Below are 24955 nucleotides of genomic sequence, written 5' to 3'. Positions count from 1 at the left end.
CTTCTCTGACTAAAGTTTGCTGTTGTTTGTATTTTGATGTCTTAAACTTTGATCCCTTTCATGTTAAAAATACATTAATATTTAAATCTTTTATTGCATAATCCTCCAAAACAGCTGTATGCTAAAGTCCTGCACTGTAAAACTGTCAGTGATCATAAAACAAGATATCTATTAAAATGTATTATAAAGATTTACCTCTTAAAAGCTTGCTTTAGTGTAGTACTGATTATATGAAATATAGTATGTAATCAACCAAACCATATCATGCTGGAAGACAAAACTGACCAGCTGCCTCGCAGCAAGACAGTCGCTGGTTCGCGTCCTGGTGGGGGCACCGGGATCTTTCTGCGTGGAGTTTGCATGTTCTCTCTGGGTTCTTTGGCTTCCTCCCACAAGTCCAAAAACATGTTAAGGTTAATTGGTGATTCTAAATTGTCTGTAGGTGTGAATGTGAGTGTGCTTGGTTGTCTGTCTCTAAGTGTAGCCCTACGACAGACTGGCAACCTGTCCAGGGTGTCCCCTGCCTTCACCCTGTGTCAGCTGGGATAGACTCCAGCCCCCCACGACCCTAGTGAGGACTAAGCAGTGTATAGATAATGGATGGATGGAACTTATAAATCTCTTGAGATTTGTGAAATTGTCCTGGGCAAGACAGGAAGCAGCACATTTTAACAGGTTGCAGTCATAACATCTGTGTCTGCCTCCAAGTCCTGTGAAGTTGCTTTGTATTCTTAGTAAGATCAGCTCCTTATGACTCAGGCAATTCTGCAGATGTTTCCAAACAAAGGGAGCAAATGCCCTTTTTCCCAATTAGGTGCAGGGACCATGAACAGATACCTGGAATAAATCCTTGAAGCGAGGACATTACCTTCCTTTACTTGTTTGATGGATATAGAGCTGTAGGGGCAGACTGAAAATAGGTTATTTTTAAGAACGTGTCAATGATCTGTTCATCCTTTAACATGTGTGCATATTTATGTGTCGGCAGGGTAAACAGCGGGTGGTGCGTCGGGACAGCGTAGTGCGGGTGGAGCTGGCTGAGCTGTGTGCTGAGCTGGACCTGGACATCCTCAGCCGCCTGGGGAGCCTCAGCAAGGCCTTCAGCTACTGTCCCACACAGACTGCTGGACCAGGACTCATGCAGGTGGAGCCCCGTGCATTTTTATTCTGTCAAAGGAAGCTAAATACAAGAATAAACTTTAAAAATGTAGACGTGCTATCAAGTTGAATGAGAAGTAACCAACTGAAACACATGTCAGAAAACACAGACAGCCTAATACAAAGGGAGTCTCTTAACGTGCACTCTGCAAGAATTAGCAATTTATCCAGAATATTTATCTCATGTCAATGCATTTTTTTACATGGCAAAACTGACTTCTAATAAAGTTCAAGAATTTAACAAATGGGTGAATAAATACATATATAGCATTTTGTTTTGGATGTTGTATAGTGATGGCAGCTAAATATGATTCTGAGCTATTCTTCTAAACAACAGCCTTTCTGTTTTACAAACCAATCTGCTTAGTAGGAAAACATTTTTAAAAGCACATAATATCATTTAGTTATGCAGAGTCATGAACTTTTACATCAGCACCACAATGGGAAACCACAAACAGCCCAAGCTTTTTGGAAATAGCTTCCAAAGGTAATCCTGTCATATCTGACTGATCACATTTGTGCTGACACAAACATGAACAAAATTGCCAGGCGAGTAAATAAGCACTTCTACAGTCCTCTTAAGATGGGCCTTAAGCAGCCCAGATCTCTACTAAAGCTTCACAGCGGTCAACAGTAACTACAGGAGTGATTTTACGATGAAAACAGCTACTAAAATCCATGTTCAGCTGGCTTTCTCTGGATGAAAATACTAAGAAGATTCTCACTTTCTTTCCTTTCAGACCCAGAGCAGTGAGCTTTGCTCCTCCTTCACCCTCCTCTCCCCCCACGCCATCCTCAGGCTTCGTTTCCCCATTCCTGACCTGCGGCCCCTCCCGAAGCGTCGACCGCCCACCCAGAGGGCAGTGCGGCAGGAGACCTTGGTGCTGGAGCTGACAGAGCTGGAGCTAAAGCATCAGGAGGCTCCAGATCTGCAGAGCGAGCAGGCGGCTCCGGGACAGCCGTGGGCTCCCTGCCTCACCCAGCTGCTGGAGGCATCCTTCACCGACCTGCATGGTGGGAGCACACACAGAACTGTACAGTAGTAGTGAAGATTCATGGGGGCAACCAAAGATGGGCATAAAGTGCCCTGACCAATGCCCATTGTTCAACGTGGATAGTTCTTACTGTCAGAATTTTTGCTTGGCTAAATCACTGTAGTGACTCCTGCTTTCCAGAGAGTTCTTGAAACAGAACCAGTGTTTTGGTAGGTTAATAGGCAATGTACTCATTATAAACAGACAAAACACAATATACAACCTATAAACAGATCAAGTAAGATGAGTACAAATAATAGACAATAAACCAATAAAACATTGAACAGTTTGACCATATATAATATCTTCATCCAGTGACAAGTTACTTAATTGTAGAACTCAATGTTAAGTCTTATTTTTAGAAAAACTTGAAAAACTCCTTGAATATGTGAATATAGAACCATTTCAATGAGCAGCTATGACATTGTTTACATTATAAAGAACACAGATTTCACTATTTCTGTCATTTTATAATGATTGCTGTACAAAGTGTGTCTTCAGAAGGCTTGATTTGTACACATTTGAACACGGTTCACGTTGCTGATGTGTTGTGTCTCACCAGGGTCATATGAGGGCTGGGAGGGCGGCTCTTTCCCCTGTATCAGAGTGAAGAAGAACCGCGAGTCTCTGCCCAGGTTTGTGATTGCGACCATGAAAACATGTACTGTTTCAGCTTGACTATAGGATGACCTGCATTATATGATAATAGCATTAATCCAACAATGATAGAGGCCTGAGCATGGACACATTTGGAAAAATGTGAAATACAGAAATGAAATACAGCAATACATTAAATCCACATTTGTGTAAGTTGTTTATCGGTTGCAGACTTGTTTTTTTTCTTGCCAGGGTCATGAAGCAATCAGATAAATTTTTATGACAGCCTTTATTACACATCAGGAGACACTATGAAGTTGTTTTCATTTGTTGTGAATTTATTTCCTCCTTGGCAGAAAATCACATGGAGGAGCTTCAACAAACAGTGGCACTTTAAAGTCAAACAACAAATCACTTTTAGGACGGAATGACTTTGAAAGCAACAAACACTCTCGCAATCCAACATTCTTTGCAGAAGACAAAACCTGACTTCCAGACAAATACTGTCTTATATTTGGGCCAATAAGGATGAATTCACACAAACACTTGTAGATGCTGAACTACATGCTCTAATCTGTTAGAAATGTGCCGTTCCGAGAACTGAAGGCGCCAACAGAAAGTTGCTCACCAAGTTATACAATTATAGGTGAAAAACCACACTACATGCCAGTATCGCCTTTAAAACTCAGCTGTCCATTTCATGTTTCCTTGAACAGGATATCTGTGCGAGTGCGTGGAGGTGAGGCTCAGGGCCCGGCAGCAGGTCTGAGCGGGATGAACCTGGGCCTCATGAGGGACCTGGGTGCCGCCTTCTTTGAAAGTCACTGTGAATTCAACGACAAAACCAGCTCTCCCTTTTCTTCCAACCGCACCATGTTTGAGACTGAAGAGGTTTGGTGACACACAGAAAGACCCAACACATGTCAACTTATTGGCCATATTGTCAGGACTCCAGGCGTAACTCGATCCTCCATCGTTGTTTTAGATGGTGATTCCAGCCGACCCAGAGGAGATGCGTCAGTTTCAGGAGCAGTGTGTCGCTCAGTGTCAGTGTGCTGTGGACATCAGCCTGCCTCTGGCCTACATCCTCCTGCCCAGCAAACAGGCCTTCCAGAGCATCTACAACAGGTATGTAAAGAGTCCCACAGAAGTTGGGGTCGACTGATGTTTTTTTTTCTTTAAGGCAGTCTACTATTAAGGAGACTGATGACTGTTATTTGGAATTGGTATTCATTTGCAGTAAAAATGAAACTCTTGGTGTCAAAACTTGCTGAAGAAGCACATTTTTCAAATAATTTATTTTATCAGGAATCTTTAAAAGAATGCTGATAATCGGAAAAAATTTATCTGATCCAGTAATATTAAAAGATTCTGTCTACGAGAGCAGCGTCTGTCCTTTCAGCGTACAATGTCCAGGTGTCCACATATCTTAAGCAGAATATATACCAAAAGTTCACTCAGGGTCAAGTTTTTGCTGCTCTTCTTGTTTTTGAACTTCTTAAAAACCGACATTGTGTTGTCAATAGCTTCCTCTTCCAGTTTTGTTTCTTTTTTTGGTCTTAAATGCTGCCTCAAAATAACGGTAATTTTCTTTCACCCACCCCTTCGTCCAAAAGGATCAATAATGACCTGTTGATGTGGGAGCCGCCTCCCCCTCCTCCCCCCTCAGCCCACAGCCCCGACCACAGCCGCCATCACCACGATGAGTTCCAGCTCTGCAAGTCAGCCTTCAGACTGGGTGAGTTTAATGGAAAACAAAACAAAACTGAAACGCAGTGTAGATTTATTACACATAACAGCAAGTAGCCTGCCAAAGCATCTCATATTAGGGTTTGTATTGTATTTAAATGAGGATATTTGTTCCTCCGTTGATGGATGATTACGTGTGTTTTCCTCTGACTTCTCTCTCTGCCATAGACTCTGATTCAGAAGAGGACGAGCCTCATTTCTACTTGGCCAGCGAATCGGATGGAAGGACGCCGCAGTCAGCTCCTCGGCCCAACCACAACCTCAGCCTCCTTTCCCTCACTGTGATTATCGGGAAAGGTCGCCTCCAAGCCAGAACAGACGGGAAGGTGAGCCAGATGGCTGCTGACCACAGTATTAGGAGGACACTGAATGTAATGAGGGCACTGATGAATTTAACTGCACCAGATACTGAATGTGAAAACATTCTGAGCTTTTTTTTTTGTGTGTGTACTCAAATAGTTTGGGCAGCACTTTATTTTTAGTACCTCTATTGAGCATTTATTGTCAGTGTATAACATTTTATGAACATTTATAATGGACTTTAATGTGGTTGCAAGAAGATGTTTAATAGTACATTAGTCAAAAACTATAAGAAATGATATATGGTAACAGTTGTAATAGAACAATATGTAATATGTCTTCTCAGTAGGAGGTACAATTGTTAACAAGTAATGTGCATTTTATCTGCTTGTAACTACATTATTATGTGCTTTTAACCATTTGTCAAGTGTTTGTAGACTGATTATAAACGCTAAAAGCTGTTAGTTCAAGTAAAGGTGTACTAGGGTTGTACAATTCTCATCTTGTGTACATGATTTGTTTTCAACTCATTTATGTGTTTCTTGATCTCTTCCTTGGCATGTCGTTGATTCAGGAGGACCAGAGTCACGGGGAGATTGCGCTTGACCTGGAAGGGGGGAAGATATTCAGTGTGGCGCAGCATCAGAATGATCCCAATCTTAATTTCCTGTGTCTGGAGAGCAGACGAGTGGAGCTCTACCATCGAGGTGCATATTGTAGTGTTACTTACATATTTCAGACTTTCCTCTTTAAATTATGTCGTTAAGTAAACCTATTGCCAAGTAGAAATATTACCTCTCTAAACACCAAGCATTTTTTTTGTTGCCCCTGTTACATTTTTTGGGGCTCTTTTTCACTCCAGTATAAAGTCCTACACTTCTATGAAAACAGCAAAACCATGACTAGAACAGGGAGAACTCAAAATGTCTTTTGTGCAGTATTACACAGATATAATGCCATAAATTGTAAAAATGAAGAACAAAAATGTAACGTCTCTGATTTGTTTTACAAAAAATGAAAAACAAATTGAATCAACATGTACAGCAAGTGTCCACAGGTGTTACAATAACTAAAAAAAATAAATAAATAGTGTAGACTCTGCATACCATAGACATTTTACTACTTACATTTTTAATTTGTTTCTGTACTTGTTTCCTTTCTGCTCTGTGTAAACACAGCCTGCAGTTCAGCCGAAAAGTCCCTGAATTTTTGCAGCTGAGTCACTGATGGCAAATTTGAAAATCTATGAATTCTCTGATCTCTGATTTTGCAGTTTCTTGCTCCGATTAATGGTGTAATTGTGGTATTTTGTTAAAAGACAACATGGCTTTAGAACCCGCTGGTGGCTTTTGAGGATCGGGGCTAAATGTATGTTATGCATGTTTTTTTCACCCCTCTTTAACACAGCTGTGGTGAAAGACACCCCCATCCCACAGCGGTTGGAGATGCCCAGCTTCACTGCCCCAAAGCACTTGGACCCTACCATCTACCCCACAGAGTTGGGAGTGAGCAGTGTGAGCGGCAGGGAGGGGGAGCTTCAGATGTTGTCCACAGCCATCAAAATCACGCTGGACCTCAAGAGGAATGTCAAAGTACGTCCTTCTCATACGCCTGATTCTGCAGCTATGTTTGGTATGCAAGTTTGATATTAACCAAAGTTTGTTTTCGTGTCTCTTTTTCCAGGAGTTCCTTGTTGCGCTTCGACTTCAAGGTGCCACCATGAGACATTACATGACGCAGACCAACCAGAGCTGGCACGAGCAGGTGAGGCGCTCAATGAAGCAAGCCTCATTTAATATTATGTAGTTTTGTCAGTTTCTTCCTGTCTCTTTGTTTTCTTGTTTAAAGGTTCACGAAAGGAAACCATCTGAAAACCACTTTTTCACAGTACTGGCAATATACCCTGCATTTCTGTTTCCGTTTATTATTTAATTTTTTGACATTTTGAGTTAGCTTTTTTTTCCCCCATGGCTTATTTCCTGCTTTGGGAAAGAACACAAAGGGAAACAACTTTCAGCTATCTTGGAGCAAAATGTCAAATTTAATGCTTGGTGTCAGCCCCTCAAAGTCAAAATGAATTCATCTCTCTCCAGACCAACATTTTTGACATTCCGCATTCATGCAGAAATAGAAATATATGAATGTGGAATACAGACGCGTGAGACGCCAATTTCTGTAGCAGCAATGAACTCAGTGAATTCAATGAAAAACAGTTACAGCTGTTACTTGTGCTAAACTAAACTCAGCATTGCACTTAATCTGTGCATTACTCGCAACTGCATCATTCGCTTGCTTTGAAGTGTTTGATGATTTTTGGGCAAGTGCTGTAAATCAGTGATGTAAATAATTCAGTTATTTCCCAGGCCTGGGATAAACAAATTATTTTTCTATTCTATTCTATCCTATATGGAACACATTAAAGATAAATCCACACGGCCGGACACAGATGATCCACTACACCGGTTACTGTTATTTGTCTACTTTTCCTCATGAGGCCCTTCACAACCAAATAACCTGCCCTGCCAAAAAAAAAACGCTCTTTCCTCCCAGACACAATAAGTTTATGTTTTTACAGTGTAACTAGGTCTGTTATGATTTAAAGCCATAAACTGTGTAACCACAAAGATCTTCAGCTGGTGTTGCTGTTGTAGTAATTACACTTTGTTTTGTGTCATTTTCTGGTTAAAATTTTTAGATTGTGTAGAAAAATGAGCCTACATTCTCCCCCTTTATCAAATGAAGTGATTGTGTTGCCTGTCAACTAAATCTGTGTTTGTGTGTTTGTTAAAGTTGGTTGACTTCCTGGATGTCATTGATGATCCCATTTTGGGATACACAGCACCGGCCGTCATCACTGTCCTCCATACACATCTTGCTACCTGTGCCGTCGACTACAGGTAGACATCTGAAAAAGTGTTTTTATTGTGGAAAAATCATATTTCTCTGTCCCTCTATTATAATTAACCCTTGTCTTCTGCCTTTTCTGTTTTCCAGACCTCTGTATCTGCCCCTGCGAGTTTTGTTCACAGCAGAGTCTTTCTCTTTGTCCAGTAATATCATTGTAGACACTGCCACCTTCCACCTCAGGTACACTTCATCACTGACTGAAAATTAATATTGTCAATTACAAATTAGAAATACTAAAAAAAAAAAAGGTCTGCATAATTTGCATTTTTTCATATTTTTGGAGTGATAATCAACACAGTATATATTTGAAATGTGGCATTACAGTGTATGAATGAAGTGGTGATTAACAGTCCAAGCTTGTTGTGTTCAGATTCATCCTGGATGACTCTGCTCTCTACCTCTCTGACAAATGTGAGACTGACACCGTGGACTTGAGGAGAGGTACGACACATGATACACCTTTGTGTGCTGTGAACTATCACAGAATAGCTGCTTTTGCTTACTGTAAACGTTGCACAGCAAACAGGTTCCTTCATGTCCATTTATACTGTGTCTGGTACGGTTATGTGTCTAAGAAGTAAATCGAAGCTTAGAGGAGATGTAGCACACTCTTCCTTGGAGGAAATGCATTGTTGAAAGGTGAAAATGAGCCAGTAGTGTCTCCCGACATCACGATTGCAGCTGCAGAAGATTAACATGGAACCAAATTATCAGTCAAGCTGCTAAGAGTCACGGACAGGTGCAAAAAGAACACTGTTATTGCTTATTTGGCAATGTGGTGTGTTAGAATAGAAGTAGTGTAACTGATCCCACAGCTGCTATTAAAGAGGAACTTAATGCCTGCTGAAAATCTTGTTGTTTTACATCTGACCACATGGTGCAGTCGGCAGTGAATTAGGCTTAAAACGTTGAACCAGCAGCTGCATCCACCACGTAAAGGGTTAATGTGTTAGCAAGTTAAGCAATTTACATATAATAAATGCAATCTTATTTCCAATGTGTGAACAAATTGCAAAGTACATTAGAAAATGAGACCTTCACCAACTGTCTCATTTTCCTATACCAGCCTGTGAACTGATCTCCATGTAAAGGACAAATGAGGAATTTTTGGGGAAAATCCCTAAAATGTAATGTTTATGCTCACTGCCTCAATGTTCCTCTTCCACTCCCTTACAATGCGAACAATGTGCAGCACTAGCTAATGTTAGCTTAGAAATGGTGTTCACTAACATTAACAGAAGACTCCCAGCACAACACAGACTCCACATAAGCACCAAAAAACAACAAAAAATTTAATCTGGTGAAAACTGCAGGGGAGGGTCAACATTTGAAGAGACAAAACAGGTATAAAACATCACATAAATCAAATTATAGCCTCACATAAGCCCAACCTATCTCCACACTTTAGTTTGCCAGCACTGTGGTATTGCCAGAAAGTCAAATAAAGTTCAAAATCTGTCTAAAATAACAGTGTAACCTAAGTTTCCTCACCCATTAACATGGTGCCAATTGCTCACGTTCATTCTCGTGAATGTCACACTGCTTTGGCTGATGCCCAGGATACTTGCTTAGACCTGCCTATGAAGTACCAGCACAAGCAAAAGCTGCTGACTGCAGTTCAATTAATAGCCACTGGTATCCTTAAAAACAAGGATTTTTTTGATGCAGACAACCTATAATGGAAATTAGAAAGTCCTCTTTCTTTCCAAGAACAGGTATTGTAAGAGGTGGTAATATACGAGTGCCAATGCTGCTGATATTAGTGAAAGAAAACAAGAATCGGTGTCAGAATGACATGTTAAAATGAGTTGGACTCTGATCAAAACCATGTGTGTTTGTGTCCCGCAGACTATGTGTGTGTTCTGGACATTGACTTGCTGGAGCTCGCCATCACCACATGGAAAGGTAGTGATACGGGGAAGCTGGTGAGTGTTTACTTGTGTGTCCTACACATTCATCAGCCATGAAGCACAGCAGCAGATAAACGACTACTCCCATGAGTCAAATTTCCTTTAAAAATCACTAAAAAGTACAGAGTGTGTGTTTATATATATATTTATTTTACCATATCGAAGTAAATTAGGATGAGGATTACCTTCAATTTAATGTGGAACCAAAACCATTAAAAAAGTCTGCCCTCAATGATAATGCAATTGTGCTTCAAGTCAGATAATAAGGAAAAGTTCAGGATATAGATGAGAGAAATGTCTGAAGTCATGATAAAAAAAATGCTTTGAATGTATAGTAGTGTAGTCGAGTCTTTACTTGGAGGCTTTTGCTTGATCTGTTTTATGTTTGTAGGGTTCCAGAGTGTCATTTTGTTTGCCCTTTTAGTAGTGTTTAGATAATGAGTTTACTTACATTTTTCATTATAAACTTCCCTTTTTGTGTGTGTTTTTGTTTTTTTTTTCAATTTTGACTATGACACTATGATGGGGATTTTTGCACTTTTCAATATTTGGGAAATGTTTGGTATGTCACCATATGTTGGTTCTTTACCTGCTCCCTTCATGCTGACATTCAGATTTGTAGATCTGATTTAACATTTACAGCCATGAAAAAGAGCCCAAAAGTGCATCTTTGTTCAGGGAAATGTTGCAGCTTCAGGCTTAAATTCGATGAAGTGCTGATTGATGATATTTGTTTCATCGTTTCCTTCACCTTCCACCTCTGTTACCATCCCCCTGTTCTTGTTTTACAACTCTCTCTGTCACCACCCTTATTGATTCTCCTGATTTATGTTTCCTCTGTATCCTCTCTTTGTTCTGCAGTCTCAGCCTCTCTTTGAGCTCCGCTGCTCCAACAATGTAGTCCACCTTCATACCTGTGCAGATTCCTGCGCTGCTCTCGTCAATCTGCTGCAGTATCTGGTCTCCCAGGGCGACCTGCATCCCCCACCGCGACACGCCTCACCCACCGAAATCGCCGGCCAGAAATTACCAGTAAGGCCTGTTTACTCACTGGAAAAATAAAATGATGAATTTCATAGAACATAAAGAATGGATTTGCATATCTAAAGCACACCCAGGTAAATTTAATTGTATTGGCAAATTTGTCTCAGAGGGCTTTTGGCTTCACTGTCTGTTTTTCACACCCTCAAACCTTCGTTTTGGAATAAAGTCCACAGAAAAAACTGTAACCCAGAAGACAAAATGTCAAAACCAAAGTGTAACAGAGAGAACTGGTGTTGTAGACAACTGCTAGGTGTATAGTACTAAGTAAAATATTGATAACAAAATTGGAAAAGTGTTAAAAGTGCACTTATGTCGTTTATTGACAGTTATAATCTGATTTTATGTATTAAGCTGTGATTCAACACAAAGAAACTCTTTGCACAAACTGAAGTTGAGAATGATCCCATAAATGTTGAAAAGTGGAATAAAGATGGCATAAAATCATCCAATGTCTGTACAATCTTCTATCCCATTAGCTGTCAGAAAGTCCTGCATCAGTGCTGCCTTGTCCTCCAGCTGAAACCGCTGAAATCAACCAGTATGACCTGGCTGATGCCTTAATTGACACAGAGAAGAGCCAGCGAGAAGAGAGTCTGGAACCAGGTACTGCACCGTTTCTCTCAAATCTCGCAAATCTGTTCATCCAAACCCCCAAACAGCATATGGTTTAGTTAAATTCTGTGCTGTCCTGTGTTTCCTGGTGTATAGAAGAGGATTGTGGGCTGCTGCTCAGTCCTCAATCACCAGATTTTACTCACACAAATGACAATATATGTTAAAAAAAATTCCTGTACACCAAAGAGAGAAAAGCGCACAGGATTAAAAGAAAGAACCCTGCACACTGTCCATCACTTGAAATCAACACAAAAATGTCAAACAAACAGCACCTTACAAAAATAGTTATGACCAGGGGGAAAAACCCTAATTAGAGGGTGTCAGCACCACAGGTATGCACATAAACAAAGGTCAACAAGCTCCTCAGATACAGAAACAAACAGGACCCTGTGAACAGTTACATTTTAAACATACATATTATATACAAATGATTGGCCAAATTTACTTTACACAATGTTTTGTTCTCTGGACACTGGATAAGAATATTATTTACATATATAGTGTTTAAAAGACTGTGTTTACTGCCCTTTTCTACCTTTTGAAAGTCTGTACCCTTTGTCTATACGGTGCTTTTTCTGTGTAAGTTTTGCCTGATAAAGTATACAGGACCAAACATCTCAATAAAGTGAGTTTAAGTGATGAACAGTGAATGGGATTCTTTGGTTTTATTTTCAAACTCTCACTGCAATCAAATCTGATCAAACAGTGTTATTTGCTGTGTGAAGATTGGAATGTTTTTAGTACCAACATGGTAAATCTCTGCATGTTGTTTGGTTGCTTAAAGTAACTGATGGATTCTCTGTTTGTTCAGGTTCGCCCTCAGTCCCGAGAGGCTCGCCCGTCTCCGTCTACTTGTTCCCTGGTGAAGCCTCGAAGCGCAGTCCTGCTGTCCTTCAGGGCGATGACTCGGAGCTTGACGGACTGGTTGCCACAGCAACTGAGGCGCAGGCAGACATGATGTCAGACGAAGGCTCCGAGGGCTCCACCGACAACGACGACTTCTGCATCCTGGAGGCTCCTGGCATGGGCATTCCTGTTAGTGTCTCTTATTGCTTTTGTGCTCCTGTTTTGCCTTTCTTGTTGGTGTTTTTTTAATAGCTCACAGTCTGTGATGACATGACAAAATGTCCCCTGGTGGATTTGTTGCAGCCTAGGGACGGGGAGCCTGTGGTGACAGTGCTGTCCCAGGGGCCCATCAGGGTGAAGGACAGTCACTTCTCCAGGCCTCGAGGCAGCTCAGACCTGCTCAGAGCCCCGAGTCGCTTCCCAGTTCCACAGAGCAGGGTGGTGCTGCGGGAGATCTCTGTGGTCTGGCATCTGTATGGGGGCAAGGACTTTGGCGGTAAACCCATGTCCATACATGCCCAGAACGCAAACAGGTAATAGACACAGATGTTTAGTTTATCATGAGAGATTTTTGTTGTTTGCGTTGTTTGTTAAAGTTTTGCGTTGCTTTTATAATTTCTCTGTCTCCCTCTGCCGCCCCTCAGGGGCCGTTCAGTCCCTGCTGGTGTTCGTGGGTCTCCCTCTCGCTCTGTCACTTCCTCACGTCCTCAGAACTCCTGGCGCTGGGCTGGAGGCAGCGGCCGTCAGCACACGCTACTAATGGAGATCCAGCTCACCAAGGTACACTGGTGCTCTGTAACTAAGTACATTCACTCACTTACAGAGAGTCCTTTTTTAATCTTTATATGAAAGTTTAGGTCATGCATGCTGTTGAACACACACAGTTTTGATAGAAGTAGTTTAAGCTGTTTATGACTTTCTCAAACACTAAATCACATAGCCAGACATCATTATACCTCTACAGTGTAGTTCATCTTCTTCAAAACATTCCCCATTTCGTATCTAGGTGTCCTTCCAGCACGAGTCCTACCCAGTGGCAGTAGCAGGGCAGGATGGGGAGGGCTCTGTGGCAGCTGGGGTAGGGGTCGGTCCCGGAGGTGAGCAGCCCCTCTCAAGACAGGTGTTCATCGTCCAGGAGCTGGAGGTTCGAGACCGACTGGCCTCTTCGCAAATCAACAAATTCCTCTACCTCTACACCAGCGAGAGCATGCCCCGCCGAGCCCACTCCAACATGGTGAGACAGCAGGGAGGGATGAGTGGGAGCAGGAGGCGAGACAGAGGGAGTGTTTGATTTATAAACTGCTGAAATAACAGATGTCAGAAGAGAAACAGTCCTGCTCCTGTAAATTCCTGCTTCTCTTCTAAGACTGTACGGTTGTGGTAAAGTGAAGGCAACTGCTGTTGAATAATGCTTTAATACAGTGTAAAGCATGTTTAGGGAGCCAAGAATAATTAGGTTGAGAGGTATAAAAGGAGTATGTTCTTGATTTAGGAAAAAACTAAATATTGATCATGTTCTGTGATGCTGATCGTGTGTGTCCGTGTTGCAGCTGACTGTGAAGGCCCTGCAGGTGTGTCCAGAGTCTGGCCTCGGGGGTCCAGAGTGCTGTCTTCGAGTCAGCCTGCTGCCACTACGACTTAACATTGACCAGGTAAGTCCAGCTTCTGGGACTAAATCCTGACCGCCAATATTGTCCATCCGAATCCAGTATAAGGCTGACTGTACGTCACCAGAAGCGGATTATCAGAGCCCTCAAATCAGAAGTGAAAGCTTGTTTTTAATAGCTCCGATTGTAAAAATGATTTTACATATTAATGTGGCAAAAACAGCATCAGACTGCTTTTGGTAACTTGTTTGACTTCCCAATCAGTCCCAGTCAGAATGATTCTTTGCACACGTCACAGAAATTTCTTTTTAGTAGACTGATTATTTGGTTCTGTTCACATAATCTCATAATATTTTGTGCTGCTCCTGTAAACACTCCACATCCAACCAGCCTTTTTTCTATCTCCTGTCCAGGACGCGCTGTTTTTCCTGAAGGACTTTTTTAGTAATCTAGCTTCTTCTGTTAACCCTTACCTGCCTGTGGACCCTGCAGCTGAAGGTGAGCCATGTCAAGAGTCTTTGCTGCATGAGTTGTCTTTCATGCTTGTTGTTAAGCGTCATAAGAATGAAGAGCCACCATGCAGACTTCTCTGATTTGCCAAGTTGCGATATATAGGTATACATAAGAACAGCATATCGTTACTGTGGGATGTTAAATTTTTACTGGCGGAAGAACATGTTTAAATGATGGCTCAAGTATATTTTGACCGTGTTGAATATGTGAACTTGGTGTTCTTAACATATATTTTCTGTGTTTCTCTCTTTCAGTAAAGGCAGATCCCTCCCAGAAGTCGTCTGAGGAGGCCGAGGCAGCTGCTGGTCTTGGACCTGACCTCACAGCCTCTGTGGAAACAACCTACAGTGAGCAGAGTTCCTCCTCTGCTGGCTCCTCCTCCTCTACTGACCAGCCAATCTACTTCCGGTACGTAGGCTATGGATACTTTTTATTATGCTAACATGTCTCCTTACCTCCCTCAATCAAAAAGAGAAAAAATACATTTACTTTAGCCAAGAGGGTAAGAATGCATAATGTCGATAAAGTAAGCAGGAATGTGCTGAAAATGAATACATTTTCTGAAGGATTCCTTATTTGTTCCTTCTCTTTAATCTTTTCAGGGAGTTTCGTTTCACCTCTGAAGTGCCTATCTGGCTGGACTATCATGGCAAACATGTCGTCATTGAACAGGTGAGAAGTCACAGCTCATCTGTCTCCTCATCTGAACAAAAGTTTATCGTGAAGATGTGTGTATTTGCATTCGATCAGAAAATAATTTTGTATCTTTACATTCTGTCCTGTTCAGGGGACATTTGCAGGGATTCTGATCGGTCTGGCCCAGTTAAACTGTTCTGAGCTGAAGCTGAAGAGGCTCTGCTGCAGACATGGGTAAAAACACACACCTCTCTTCCAAAGCAAACATCTGCTATTGCGTAATTTGTTTATTTTTTATTTTTTTTTAAATCTTAGAGAGTCTTTTTAAATTTGTAAATGGCACAAAATTGGTTCCACATTCAGCAGTTAGTGACTCTCGAAGTCTATATTACTTAGTTTGAAAGGCAAACCTCAGTCCTCAGGCTTTCTTTTGCGACACTTTCCAGTCTCCTTGGCGTAGACAAAGTGATTCAATACGCCGTCACAGAGTGGCTGACAGACATCAGGAAGAATCAGCTGCCAGGCATTCTGGGAGGTGTCGGGCCCATGCACTCAGTTGTCCAGCTATGTAAGTTACTTGTGTCTGCGCCAACCACACTGTTGATCATGCTGTCAGCTCAACATTTACGTGTCCATTATCCTACTTCATCTCTTCTTCCTTTCATTTTTCCCCTCTTTCCCATCTCGGTGTGGTCGTCCAGTTCACGGAGTGAGGGATCTGTTCTGGTTGCCCATAGAGCAGTACAGGAAGGATGGACGCATTATTCGAGGTCTCCAGCGGGGGGCAGCGTCCTTCGGCACCTCTACAGCTTCAGCTGCTCTGGAGCTCAGCAACCGGCTGGTTCAGGCCATCCAGGTACTCCGTCTGTAAATAACCAGGAGCTAAATGATCAAAAAAATAGAACCCTCTACATCTGAAGTGTTTGTGTTTTGTCCAAATGTTTGAACACATTTATTGAAGGTTTTTTTTTTAGGATCAGTAGGGACTCAGGTATTTCATATGATCTGTGGATGTTTCTGACAGGCTACAGCAGAGACGGTGTACGACATCTTGTCTCCAACGCCTCCCCTGAATCGCTACGCCATCACTGAGGGCCGAGCCCCCTCGAGCCGACCCCGCAGAGCCGCACAGCCTGCAGACCTCCGCGAAGGAGTGGCCAAAGCCTACGATACCGTCAGAGAGGTATGTCCCCATAAGAGAGTCATTGTAGACCCTTCTAGAGAGCAAAGCATCTTAAAAATAAGTAGTCTCCTCACTACTTACTCACATCCTTTAGTTCAACTTGTAGTAGCAACTGTACTGTTTCTAAAAAACTGACTGCAGACTCTTCTAGAAAGCACAGAAACATCACAGACGCCACAGACATTCATCTTTCTGTTCATCAACATCTTACTATAGCAGTCTGACTATATGAGAAACATATTTTGTAATCAGGCCGGGAGATTAGAGACAATTTATGCAGCTCAGTTTCTCCAGAAGAAATCAGTTTCTTGGCAGCACATAAGCCGTCTGTATTTTAGACTTGGCTCTACTTTCGTAAGTTTTAACCACATCTGATCCCTCTTAATTCAGCAAATGCATTTGACTCACTGGCTTTTCACATGTTCACACGTGCATGACAAAGCATGAGCTCTCAGCAGTGCAGAGCGTTGAAGGGAAAGATGTGTTGTGATACAGAGAGCTGAAATTCGTCGATAAATCAGTTGTTGGAAAATGTATTGATTGTTGGAAGTCGTTTTGCTGCTCCCAGCCTCTCAGATGTAACTGCATCCTGCCTTTCTCTGTCTTTTGTGATAGCAAACTGTAAATTTGGGGGTTTACAATTCTTGTTAAGACAAAAAGTAATGTGAGGATCTCTGAACTATTCCCTTGCATTTTACAGTCCAATCAATTAACCTATTAACAGACGAGATAGCTGTCAGTATTCTGGCTTCTTGAGTCTGTTTCAACGTACTGACATACCACATATTTTTCAGGGGGTGATTGACACGGCTCAGACCTTGTGTGATGTAGCATCCCGTGGCCACGAACAGAAGGGTCTCCCCGGAGCTGTGGGCGGCGTCCTGCGGCAGATCCCGCCCACCGTAGTCCGACCCTTAATTGTGGCCTCTGAGGCCACCTCCAACCTGCTCGGCGGCATGCGGAACCAGATCAAACCAGACGCCCGGAAAGAGGATTTCCTCAAGTGGCGCACAGAGGACGCCCAAGAATGAGAACAGCATTTTGTGTCGTATGTGAGCGAGAATCAGTGCGTCTGTGTGTGATTTAGGAAAGTCTCAGCTGTGGGAATCCAGGGGTTGAATGTGTATTTGCATGTGTGTGGACTAATGAGAGTCTGTGTGCTCTGATGCAAAAACAACGACTAACTACTACTGCAGTTACTGACACCCAGTGTTTTATGTGGCTCCATCATACATTGATGTACCAGATTTGAATCTTCTGTTTTGCATTCAGCAAGAGCTCTCCTCATATTCATCCCCCTCAGTAACAGTCTGCAGGTTCTCCTTACTGTCTGTGCAAACATATCAGCGTCACTCTGAGCTGGCTTGGTTTTCAGTCCAACCGGGGGCAGGTAGGATTATCGCTGTGTGTGTTTCCATGTTCATAGATAAGACACAGATTGTGGGCACTACATGTACTGAATTGTGCTGCTTGAAAGTGTTTGTATTCTGCTTTAAAGCTGCGATTTCTGGCAGAAGCTCCCCCATTTCTCTGCACGGAGGAGGGAGATGGTTTTAAGGGCAACAAGCAGCTTAGTTGTGAGATTTTTTCTGTCATGAACCTCAGAAGTAGGTGAACTTGTGCTAGAAATGAGTGTTTATATTCTGATTACCCATCACAACAGCTTCACCACAGAGTTTGCAGCAGATGAATGAGGATATCCAGGTTTCTGGGTGCCATGCCTGACAAATTAACAAGCTTTGTCTGCTTGTGCTCGTAATGGAAACGGGGAGGATATTTAAATGAAGTGTCCTTTGCTAACACCCTCCAGATGTTGGCAGATGGTTTTCATCCTGACTTCACGATGCAACACTGTGTGATCGGTTTAGTTTTGGCCCCTCTATGCACCTGCTCCCCTCAGTGCTGTTATCTGTGCCATAAACCTTGCAGAGTGCCCTTTTAACTAGTTTGTGTTGCCTTCCTCAGACCTGCTCCCTTCGTAGTGAAAGTGTAACACATACTGGCTTTTACTGATACCTGACTGAATAGGAATAATCGATCACATGAAGCCTCTGAATTCTGTAGCAGCATATTGGATTCTGTTAAAGCTTCACAAGCAAATAGTTTTACAAGCTGATGTCAGTCGGTGGTTCTTGTACCTGAATTGCAGCTCATCTGTGCTTCTGTTTCCATGAAGAGTTTGAGACCGGATCATGGGATCTGAATTAACCTACTCTGTCGTCAGAACTGCTTTGCCCACATCTTTAGTTGCCTTCCTGCAATTTTGTATGTTTCTGTTCTTGTTTTTTATTTTGTTAAAGCATAAGTATTGTCATACTCGTTTTCAAAGTAAGAATTGGGAGGATGTGAATCTGGTGACAGTGGAGGATGAAAACTTTGGTGGGGTTTTGTGGTTTAAAAAAAACGTTTTACATTTTGATCTTTTTGTTGAATAAGTGTAAGGGATACGTGTCCCTCTGTGTGTGTGTGTGTGTGTGTGTGTGTGTGTGTGTGTGTGTGTGTGCGCGTGTGAATGAGAGAATGTGTGTTTGTGTGCGAGCATGATGCATGTCTGTGAAGGTGACAGGTTGATGCTTGTTACACCACTCGTGTGTAATTACTATTTACTATATCATAAACTGTATGAATGACCTGTATAATACGAAGACAAGGAGTATACAAAATTAATACAAAAATAAAAAATTTGAGTATAAAAACGGAACACATGTCTGAATTTTTTTTTTGCTGCTAATAGCCAATGTTTTGTTATTGTGAAATGTCACTGCGTATATTAACTTTGTAATTAAGTACAGAACTTCACTTGAGAATTTCCATGTTGTTTTTTAAAACTTACATTTCAGAGGCAAATGTGCTTTCTACTTTACTTTTAAAAGATAAATTACATATTGAATACAAACTGTTTAGAAAGTTTACATTTTAAATATAAAACATGAACAACTAATGAAATCTGAGTTTTTCATAATAGGTGAAGAATTCCAAAAAGTAAATGTTGAAGTACAAATTAGTTAGGCAACCTTAAAATGCTGCTTACATGCTATTACATCAGTAAAGATAATAACAAGGCATTCAAGTAGTACAATATTAGAATACATACTATAGTATTATATTATTAAATTAGGTAAATTTCAACAGTATATAATATGGAAGGGTCTTAATCTTGATATTTAAATCAGTCAGATAAATTGATATATATAATATATTTTTAAAAGTTTTTTTAAATTGGACATGTTATTTGGTGTAGTAAATAATACTGTAGGCTCTTAATCTGTATTATTTAAGTTAGGTGAATTTGTACAATATATTTCGTTGTGGGGTCTCAACTGCACTGTTTCAAATTTCTCACTTAAATTTGTAATGTTGGAATTTTGTAGCATCTGAACCCTAATATTTAAACTCTTTAGGTCAACTTCTTTTTTCTCTACTAGAAAGCACTTTGGCTCAACAGCTGCTGCTTAAAATGTGCTCTATAAAGGACAGGGACTTAACGTGCTTTGATTAATGTGAATATTATCCCCCCAAAAGATGTTATAGTGTATTGCATATGTGTTTATTACATTTTTCTAGAGTGGTGTGCAATAAAAGGCAACTATAGAGACACATATCAATTTTTAAAAAAAATAAAAAAATTAAAGGCTAAAACAAGGAACCATCAGCAGCGGAGTAAAACTTTGGCGGATCTTTGAAGCGATGCACCAGCTGTACTTCCGGTGCACATGTAAACGCAGCAGCGTGATTTCCAGTTCAGACTGTGACTGTCTGTGTATCTTTGGCAGTTTTCTCTGATTTTTCCTCGACATGAAGCTGCTGACACACAACATGTTGACGTCTCATGTGAAGGGAGTCTCTAAAGGCTACCCGCTGCTTATCAAGGTAACACTCGCTCTGCTAGCAGCGCGGCTAATGCTAACTCTGACTTGAACCAGGGAGCGCTTTGAATGTTCTGTGTGGTTCGTTGTGTGGAAATGTAAGAGAGAGAAACGCTTTTGCCACCTTCTCCAGGTGTGTGTGTGTGTGTGTGTGTGTGTGTGTGTGTGTGTGTGTCAGTTGCTGTCAGAGCTAGTGTTGTACAGACAGCTAACGTTACGGTCACACACACATCGTTCACTGTAAAGTCTTGTCCTGTAATATTCGTGGAAATTGTATGTTTAGCGGTTTACAACATGTCAGAGCGTTCAGCTCTCTGATAAATAAATCTGATGTGATGTACCGTTTTAATACCTAGTTAACTAATGGTCAGGAAGCTAGTAAGAAATAAGCAGGTGTATATGATGAACTTGCTCATAATTTGTCACATAACATATATTTTTATTCAGTGACATCTCTAGCAGTTTCTGACCTTGTTTTTTTTTTTTTGTTTTTTTTTGCTCCTGATACGTTTTTACTCGATGTGGACTCAGTTTTCACTGCAATATAAAGTCAACCTCTATACAAACAGAGCAGCCATGGCTAGAAGTAGCGAGGACTCAAAAATGTCTGGTTAGCGGAGTAACATAGTTAAAATGCTTTAAATCAGAAAAAAATCAGAAAATAAAAGTTACATTTATTTGATTATTTATTTTACAAAAAATGACAAAAGCAAGAACCGAAATGTACAATATTTTGTACAAAAGCCCAAAGGTGCTACTAATACTGGAAAAAGAAACTGTGGCTCTGCCTGCTATAGATATCTGTACTTATCTATCTGCTCAGTGTAAAGTCTGCAGTTCAACCCAGTTCTGGTAAAATGTCCCAGAACTTTTGTCACATGCCTGTTCGTCACAGCTTTTAGTCACTGATAGCTTCTCCATGGCACTGAAGACTATTTTTGTTTGGTTTTTTACAGAATCTACTTGGAACAAATTTTTCATATGTGGCGAATTTTTAAGTGAGATGTGAAATAAAGTGAATTTGATTAACTATCACTGTTTAAAGCCCATATGTGTCGACTGTTCAACCCCAATGACAAACTAAACTGAACTTTATGAGCTTTACAAACACCGACATTATGGCCAGCCTGCTGTTTAGGACTCTATAAGATTGAATAAGTAGTGAGTGTGTTTGGTATCCGTAGTGATTCCCTTAAAAGTAAGAGAACGTGCTTATTCAGCATGTAAACAAAAGATTATACAAACATCTTAAAATACAATGCTTCATATTTATGGGACACTACACAATACAAAAGGTGAAAAACAGTTTACATTTTTGAAAAATCTTACTGTAGAGTAAACTGTTTCATGTACAGAATAGTTAGTAGAGAACAAGTGGCAGAGGAGGTGGTTTTGCATTCAGCAATAATGTTTAGGGGGAGAAGCAGCGACTGTTGATAAAGCACCCTGAATGGCAGCACTAATAGATTGCGTTCTCTCCTCCTGATGTCTTTGTTCAGGCAACTGAGGTGAAGGTGAACGAGGTCGAGTTCAACCCTAAGTTTGTCAGCCGGATGATTCCCAAACTGGAGTGGGGCGCTCTGGTCCAGGCTGCAGAGGGGGTGAGTTGAACGTCACTAGGGACTCAAAAAAAAATACTATAATATTGAATTATAAACCTGAGTACCATCACAGAGCGACCACATTAAAGATATTCTTTGATTTGGAAACATCTATCAGCTCTGCACATTGGAAAAGTTAGTGATTTGTATTGAGACAGATACTTTAAAATCATTTTGAGAGCTTAAAGACTATGAATTAGGAACTGCATGGAGAGGATCCTTTCAAAGGATATGAAAAATACTTTATTTATCCCAAAAGGGAAATTCAATTATTCAATTATTCAATTAATATGGCAGGTAGATCTTTCTGTGTCTTTGAAAACTTGCTGCGATTTTTATGTAGATTTATTCTGTCTTCATGTGAACTCTGACTGACTCTATGTTGTTTACAGCGGAAGTCTGTGTACTGCTTACCATCTACAGCAGCACTCCTTGTTCTTCTTGTCACTTTGCATAGTTGTTTATGACTCTGGTTTTATGGTATGGGTTGTTGTCCTGCTGCAGAATGAAGATGCCTCCTTGTTGGTACAGCATGATAGGAATGAATCTAAACATCATATTATGCTTTATGGGATTAAACTGTATTTGGAGAACTTTGTATGAACAGAACTAGTCAGGGGGGAAATGGCTGCAGACGGAGGGATTGTGCCTGAAATCCCCAGTATACAGCAACCATTACTGGGTGCTTGTGTTAACATTCAAATCACAGCAGCCCAGTTTGACATGTTGAATCTCTTTTCTCTCTACAGTTGGGTCAACGACAAGATCTGCCGGGGGAGCTGGTGTCAGACTATGAACAAAATGACGACTTCCTGAAGAAAGTGCACCGAGTGCTATTAGAGGTAAAAAGCCCAAAGACCTTCTATCAGAGCTGAAGGCACTGGTGTGTTGTGTTTCTGGTGTTAACGTGTGAATGCGGTTGTCCTGAAGAGTGATGTCATTTTTAAGGCCGAAACTAACAAGAGTTTTGTTGTTGTTGTTTTTCATGTTCAGTGAACCAGTTATTGTTTTCTTGAATTATCTTTAAGCATTTAAAATCATTACATCTATTGTTGTGTTTAACAAACTTTACAAAACCCAAAGATATTTACTTTTAATGAATACACCTGAGAGCTTTTGTGTACTTAAAAATGACCTAAATCATTAACTGATTGTCAGAATAGATGCAGATTAGTTTGTTTGGCTGATCAGTTCATTCTCTACTAGTTGCAGGTCTATTTTTTTTTTGTCCAGGGTTGCATACATTGTGTTGTGGGGCACTTTAAAATTTAATATCACACATTGTTGTAGCTCTTTGTTTTTTTGTTTTTTGTTTTTTTTCAGTCAGACATATTGGCACAGGCATGAAACCTTTCTTAACTTAAAAAGACAGAGTGCTCTGATGCTTTGTGTTCACCAAACAACATCCTTTCATTCTTGGTCTTATTTACAATGTGGATCCCTGCAAAGTTTTTTATTCTTGCTTTATTTTACAGAGTGACTCATTGTGATAATTATGGGATGTTTTTGTGTGAAATGCTTTGTGTATATTCACTGTCTCACAGTTGCTTTTTGTACTCGATGACCTCTTTCTATTACTGGCAACAGCAATTAGCAGCAAAGCTCTGATGTGGTTGTTTCCTGCGCAGAGTCTTGTTTTCCATGACTGCAACACATCCATTCATCAGAGGAAAGTGCCATTTATGTTGAGATCAAACTAAAATATGATAGTTTTAGACATTTTTCTAATTCAGTATGAACACTGCATGGACAGAAATATATTATCTGCCAAATACACGTGCAGGGTTTTCATTTTTAGGCGCTGCATGTGGAGGGGGTGCATCAGCATTTTCAGATTGTCTTTTTGAGCTCAACATTTGTGACAGACAATTTTCTCTGAGCTTACCGTGAATGGATTTTCGTCTTGGCAGCCAAACAGCTTACGGGAGCCTCCACAATCTCCTGCAGCTCAAACTGGGATCACGAAATACTTTTAGTGCTTATTAACTCTGAAAGATTCACTGTAAACGAGCTGAAAGCACTCGCTACATTCTCCATTCGAAAACAATATTGAAAATATTATTGTCTAATCTCTTATTATATGCTGACCTCTAGTATTACTCAGATCAGTATAATGTCCTTTGTCTTCAGCTGCAGATGTTCCGACTTAAATCTCAACAGTGGGTGTGGAAAATTCTGCCCAGGTGGCTGTTGAACACCTCGTTCCAAATCAGTGTGTGTTAATATGCTGCTGTAACATCCTTCCCTTTTCTCGACAGACTTTCCTCAAGGTTTTGAGTCTGGCTTCAGGGTTTTGCTGTCAAAGTGTTACAAAGTTGTAAGCGTGCTGTTGTGTGCTTGCAGGTTTCCCAACCCTTGTTTGCACTGCAGAATTCTTAGATTTTTACTAACAAAGTCAGAAAGAAAGAAAAGTAAAATATTCGACTAACTCAGAATTTTTAGAAAAAAATTAAGTCAAATACATTTGTTCCAGGTGGCCCTAATCTTCAATCTTAATCTAATTCAGCATGTTTTTATTTCAACAAATGTCCAAATATAGTTTCCTTTCCTTGCGTTTTTTTGCAAACATGAACTTATCTGATCTTCTGATCCCTTAAATAATCCAAAAAATAAGACAGACAGACAGCCTAACTAAAACACAGTTATTATACCGGGCCTGTAGGTTAGTGTAGCTCTTTGAATTGGGTCAGTGCAACAATATGAGAAATGATGAAGAAAAATTAAGCACCGGATGCCCCCAAGTTCAAAATGACTGCCACAAAAAATATAAAAAATTAAGTTCTCTGATTATTATTTAGCTGTCTTTGCAAAAACGTATCTTTTTCTCACAGCCCAGCAGAAAATGTCTCCTGGCTCTTTGCCAAGCAGCATCTACCCCGACTTGAGGCTGATGCCAAAGTGGAAGCACCTTAAAGTGCTGCAAATAATCTCTGGCTCCCTCGAGATGCAAAGTCAGTAATATTTTCAACAAGTCATTATGGTAATCGCTGAATGCTGACCCTTTAGTAAGATCAGAAGTCATAATTTTTTTTACTCTGGTAATATGACTTGAGAGCTGTGCTGGCAAGACCCCCCTGTTGAGAACCACTGTTTTAAAAGAATGGCAGCATTACTCTCCAGACGTGTAGTTAAGAGTTACACTGACTGACTTCCAGGATGTTGTCATGCACTATATTATGTATACACTGTATATGTTTGATTATTATACCTGCTCTGTTAGAACAACGTAGCTATTTGTCAGTTCTTGATGTAATGCCAACCTCAGACGATAAGACTTCAGAAGTCCTTATTTAACTGAACTATTCTACACAACAGTCGCTCATGTCTTGATGATATTGTGAAGCTCAGACTACAAAACTAAGCACAGGCAAGACGTTCTAGTTACAGAA

General features: G+C 40.8%; 2 protein-coding genes across 2 annotated transcripts in view; both read left to right on the top strand.

The window, feature by feature from the left end:
* Positions 1-18800, top strand: part of atg2a (autophagy related 2A) — a 30331-nt gene extending 11531 nt beyond the window's left edge. The window contains exons 14-42 of the mRNA XM_008304268.1: positions 989-1144; positions 1899-2172; positions 2755-2827; positions 3506-3680; positions 3775-3917; positions 4406-4527; positions 4707-4864; positions 5413-5545; positions 6246-6430; positions 6522-6602; positions 7629-7735; positions 7833-7925; positions 8116-8186; positions 9594-9670; positions 10517-10687; positions 11176-11302; positions 12126-12349; positions 12464-12693; positions 12805-12940; positions 13167-13394; positions 13711-13812; positions 14181-14265; positions 14535-14688; positions 14883-14952; positions 15068-15150; positions 15363-15484; positions 15618-15772; positions 15941-16099; positions 16894-18800. Coding sequence (XP_008302490.1) covers positions 989-1144; positions 1899-2172; positions 2755-2827; positions 3506-3680; positions 3775-3917; positions 4406-4527; positions 4707-4864; positions 5413-5545; positions 6246-6430; positions 6522-6602; positions 7629-7735; positions 7833-7925; positions 8116-8186; positions 9594-9670; positions 10517-10687; positions 11176-11302; positions 12126-12349; positions 12464-12693; positions 12805-12940; positions 13167-13394; positions 13711-13812; positions 14181-14265; positions 14535-14688; positions 14883-14952; positions 15068-15150; positions 15363-15484; positions 15618-15772; positions 15941-16099; positions 16894-17130 — 4131 coding nt within the window. The 3' untranslated portion in view covers positions 17131-18800. The remainder of the gene's footprint in view (positions 1-988; positions 1145-1898; positions 2173-2754; positions 2828-3505; positions 3681-3774; positions 3918-4405; positions 4528-4706; positions 4865-5412; positions 5546-6245; positions 6431-6521; positions 6603-7628; positions 7736-7832; positions 7926-8115; positions 8187-9593; positions 9671-10516; positions 10688-11175; positions 11303-12125; positions 12350-12463; positions 12694-12804; positions 12941-13166; positions 13395-13710; positions 13813-14180; positions 14266-14534; positions 14689-14882; positions 14953-15067; positions 15151-15362; positions 15485-15617; positions 15773-15940; positions 16100-16893) is intronic.
* Positions 18801-19795: 995 nt separating this feature from the next.
* trmt112 (tRNA methyltransferase activator subunit 11-2) overlaps positions 19796-24955 on the top strand; it is a 17087-nt gene continuing 11927 nt past the window's right edge. The window contains exons 1-3 of the mRNA XM_008304258.1: positions 19796-19969; positions 21465-21566; positions 22316-22408. Coding sequence (XP_008302480.1) covers positions 19895-19969; positions 21465-21566; positions 22316-22408 — 270 coding nt within the window. The 5' untranslated portion in view covers positions 19796-19894. The remainder of the gene's footprint in view (positions 19970-21464; positions 21567-22315; positions 22409-24955) is intronic.

The sequence above is a fragment of the Stegastes partitus genome, unplaced genomic scaffold, assembly GCF_000690725.1.
Source record: "Stegastes partitus isolate 25-593 unplaced genomic scaffold, Stegastes_partitus-1.0.2 Scaffold39, whole genome shotgun sequence".
Lineage (NCBI taxonomy): Eukaryota > Metazoa > Chordata > Actinopteri > Pomacentridae > Stegastes > Stegastes partitus.
The sequence above is the reverse complement of the archived record's forward strand: the minus strand, read 5'-3'. Positions and strand labels throughout refer to the sequence as shown.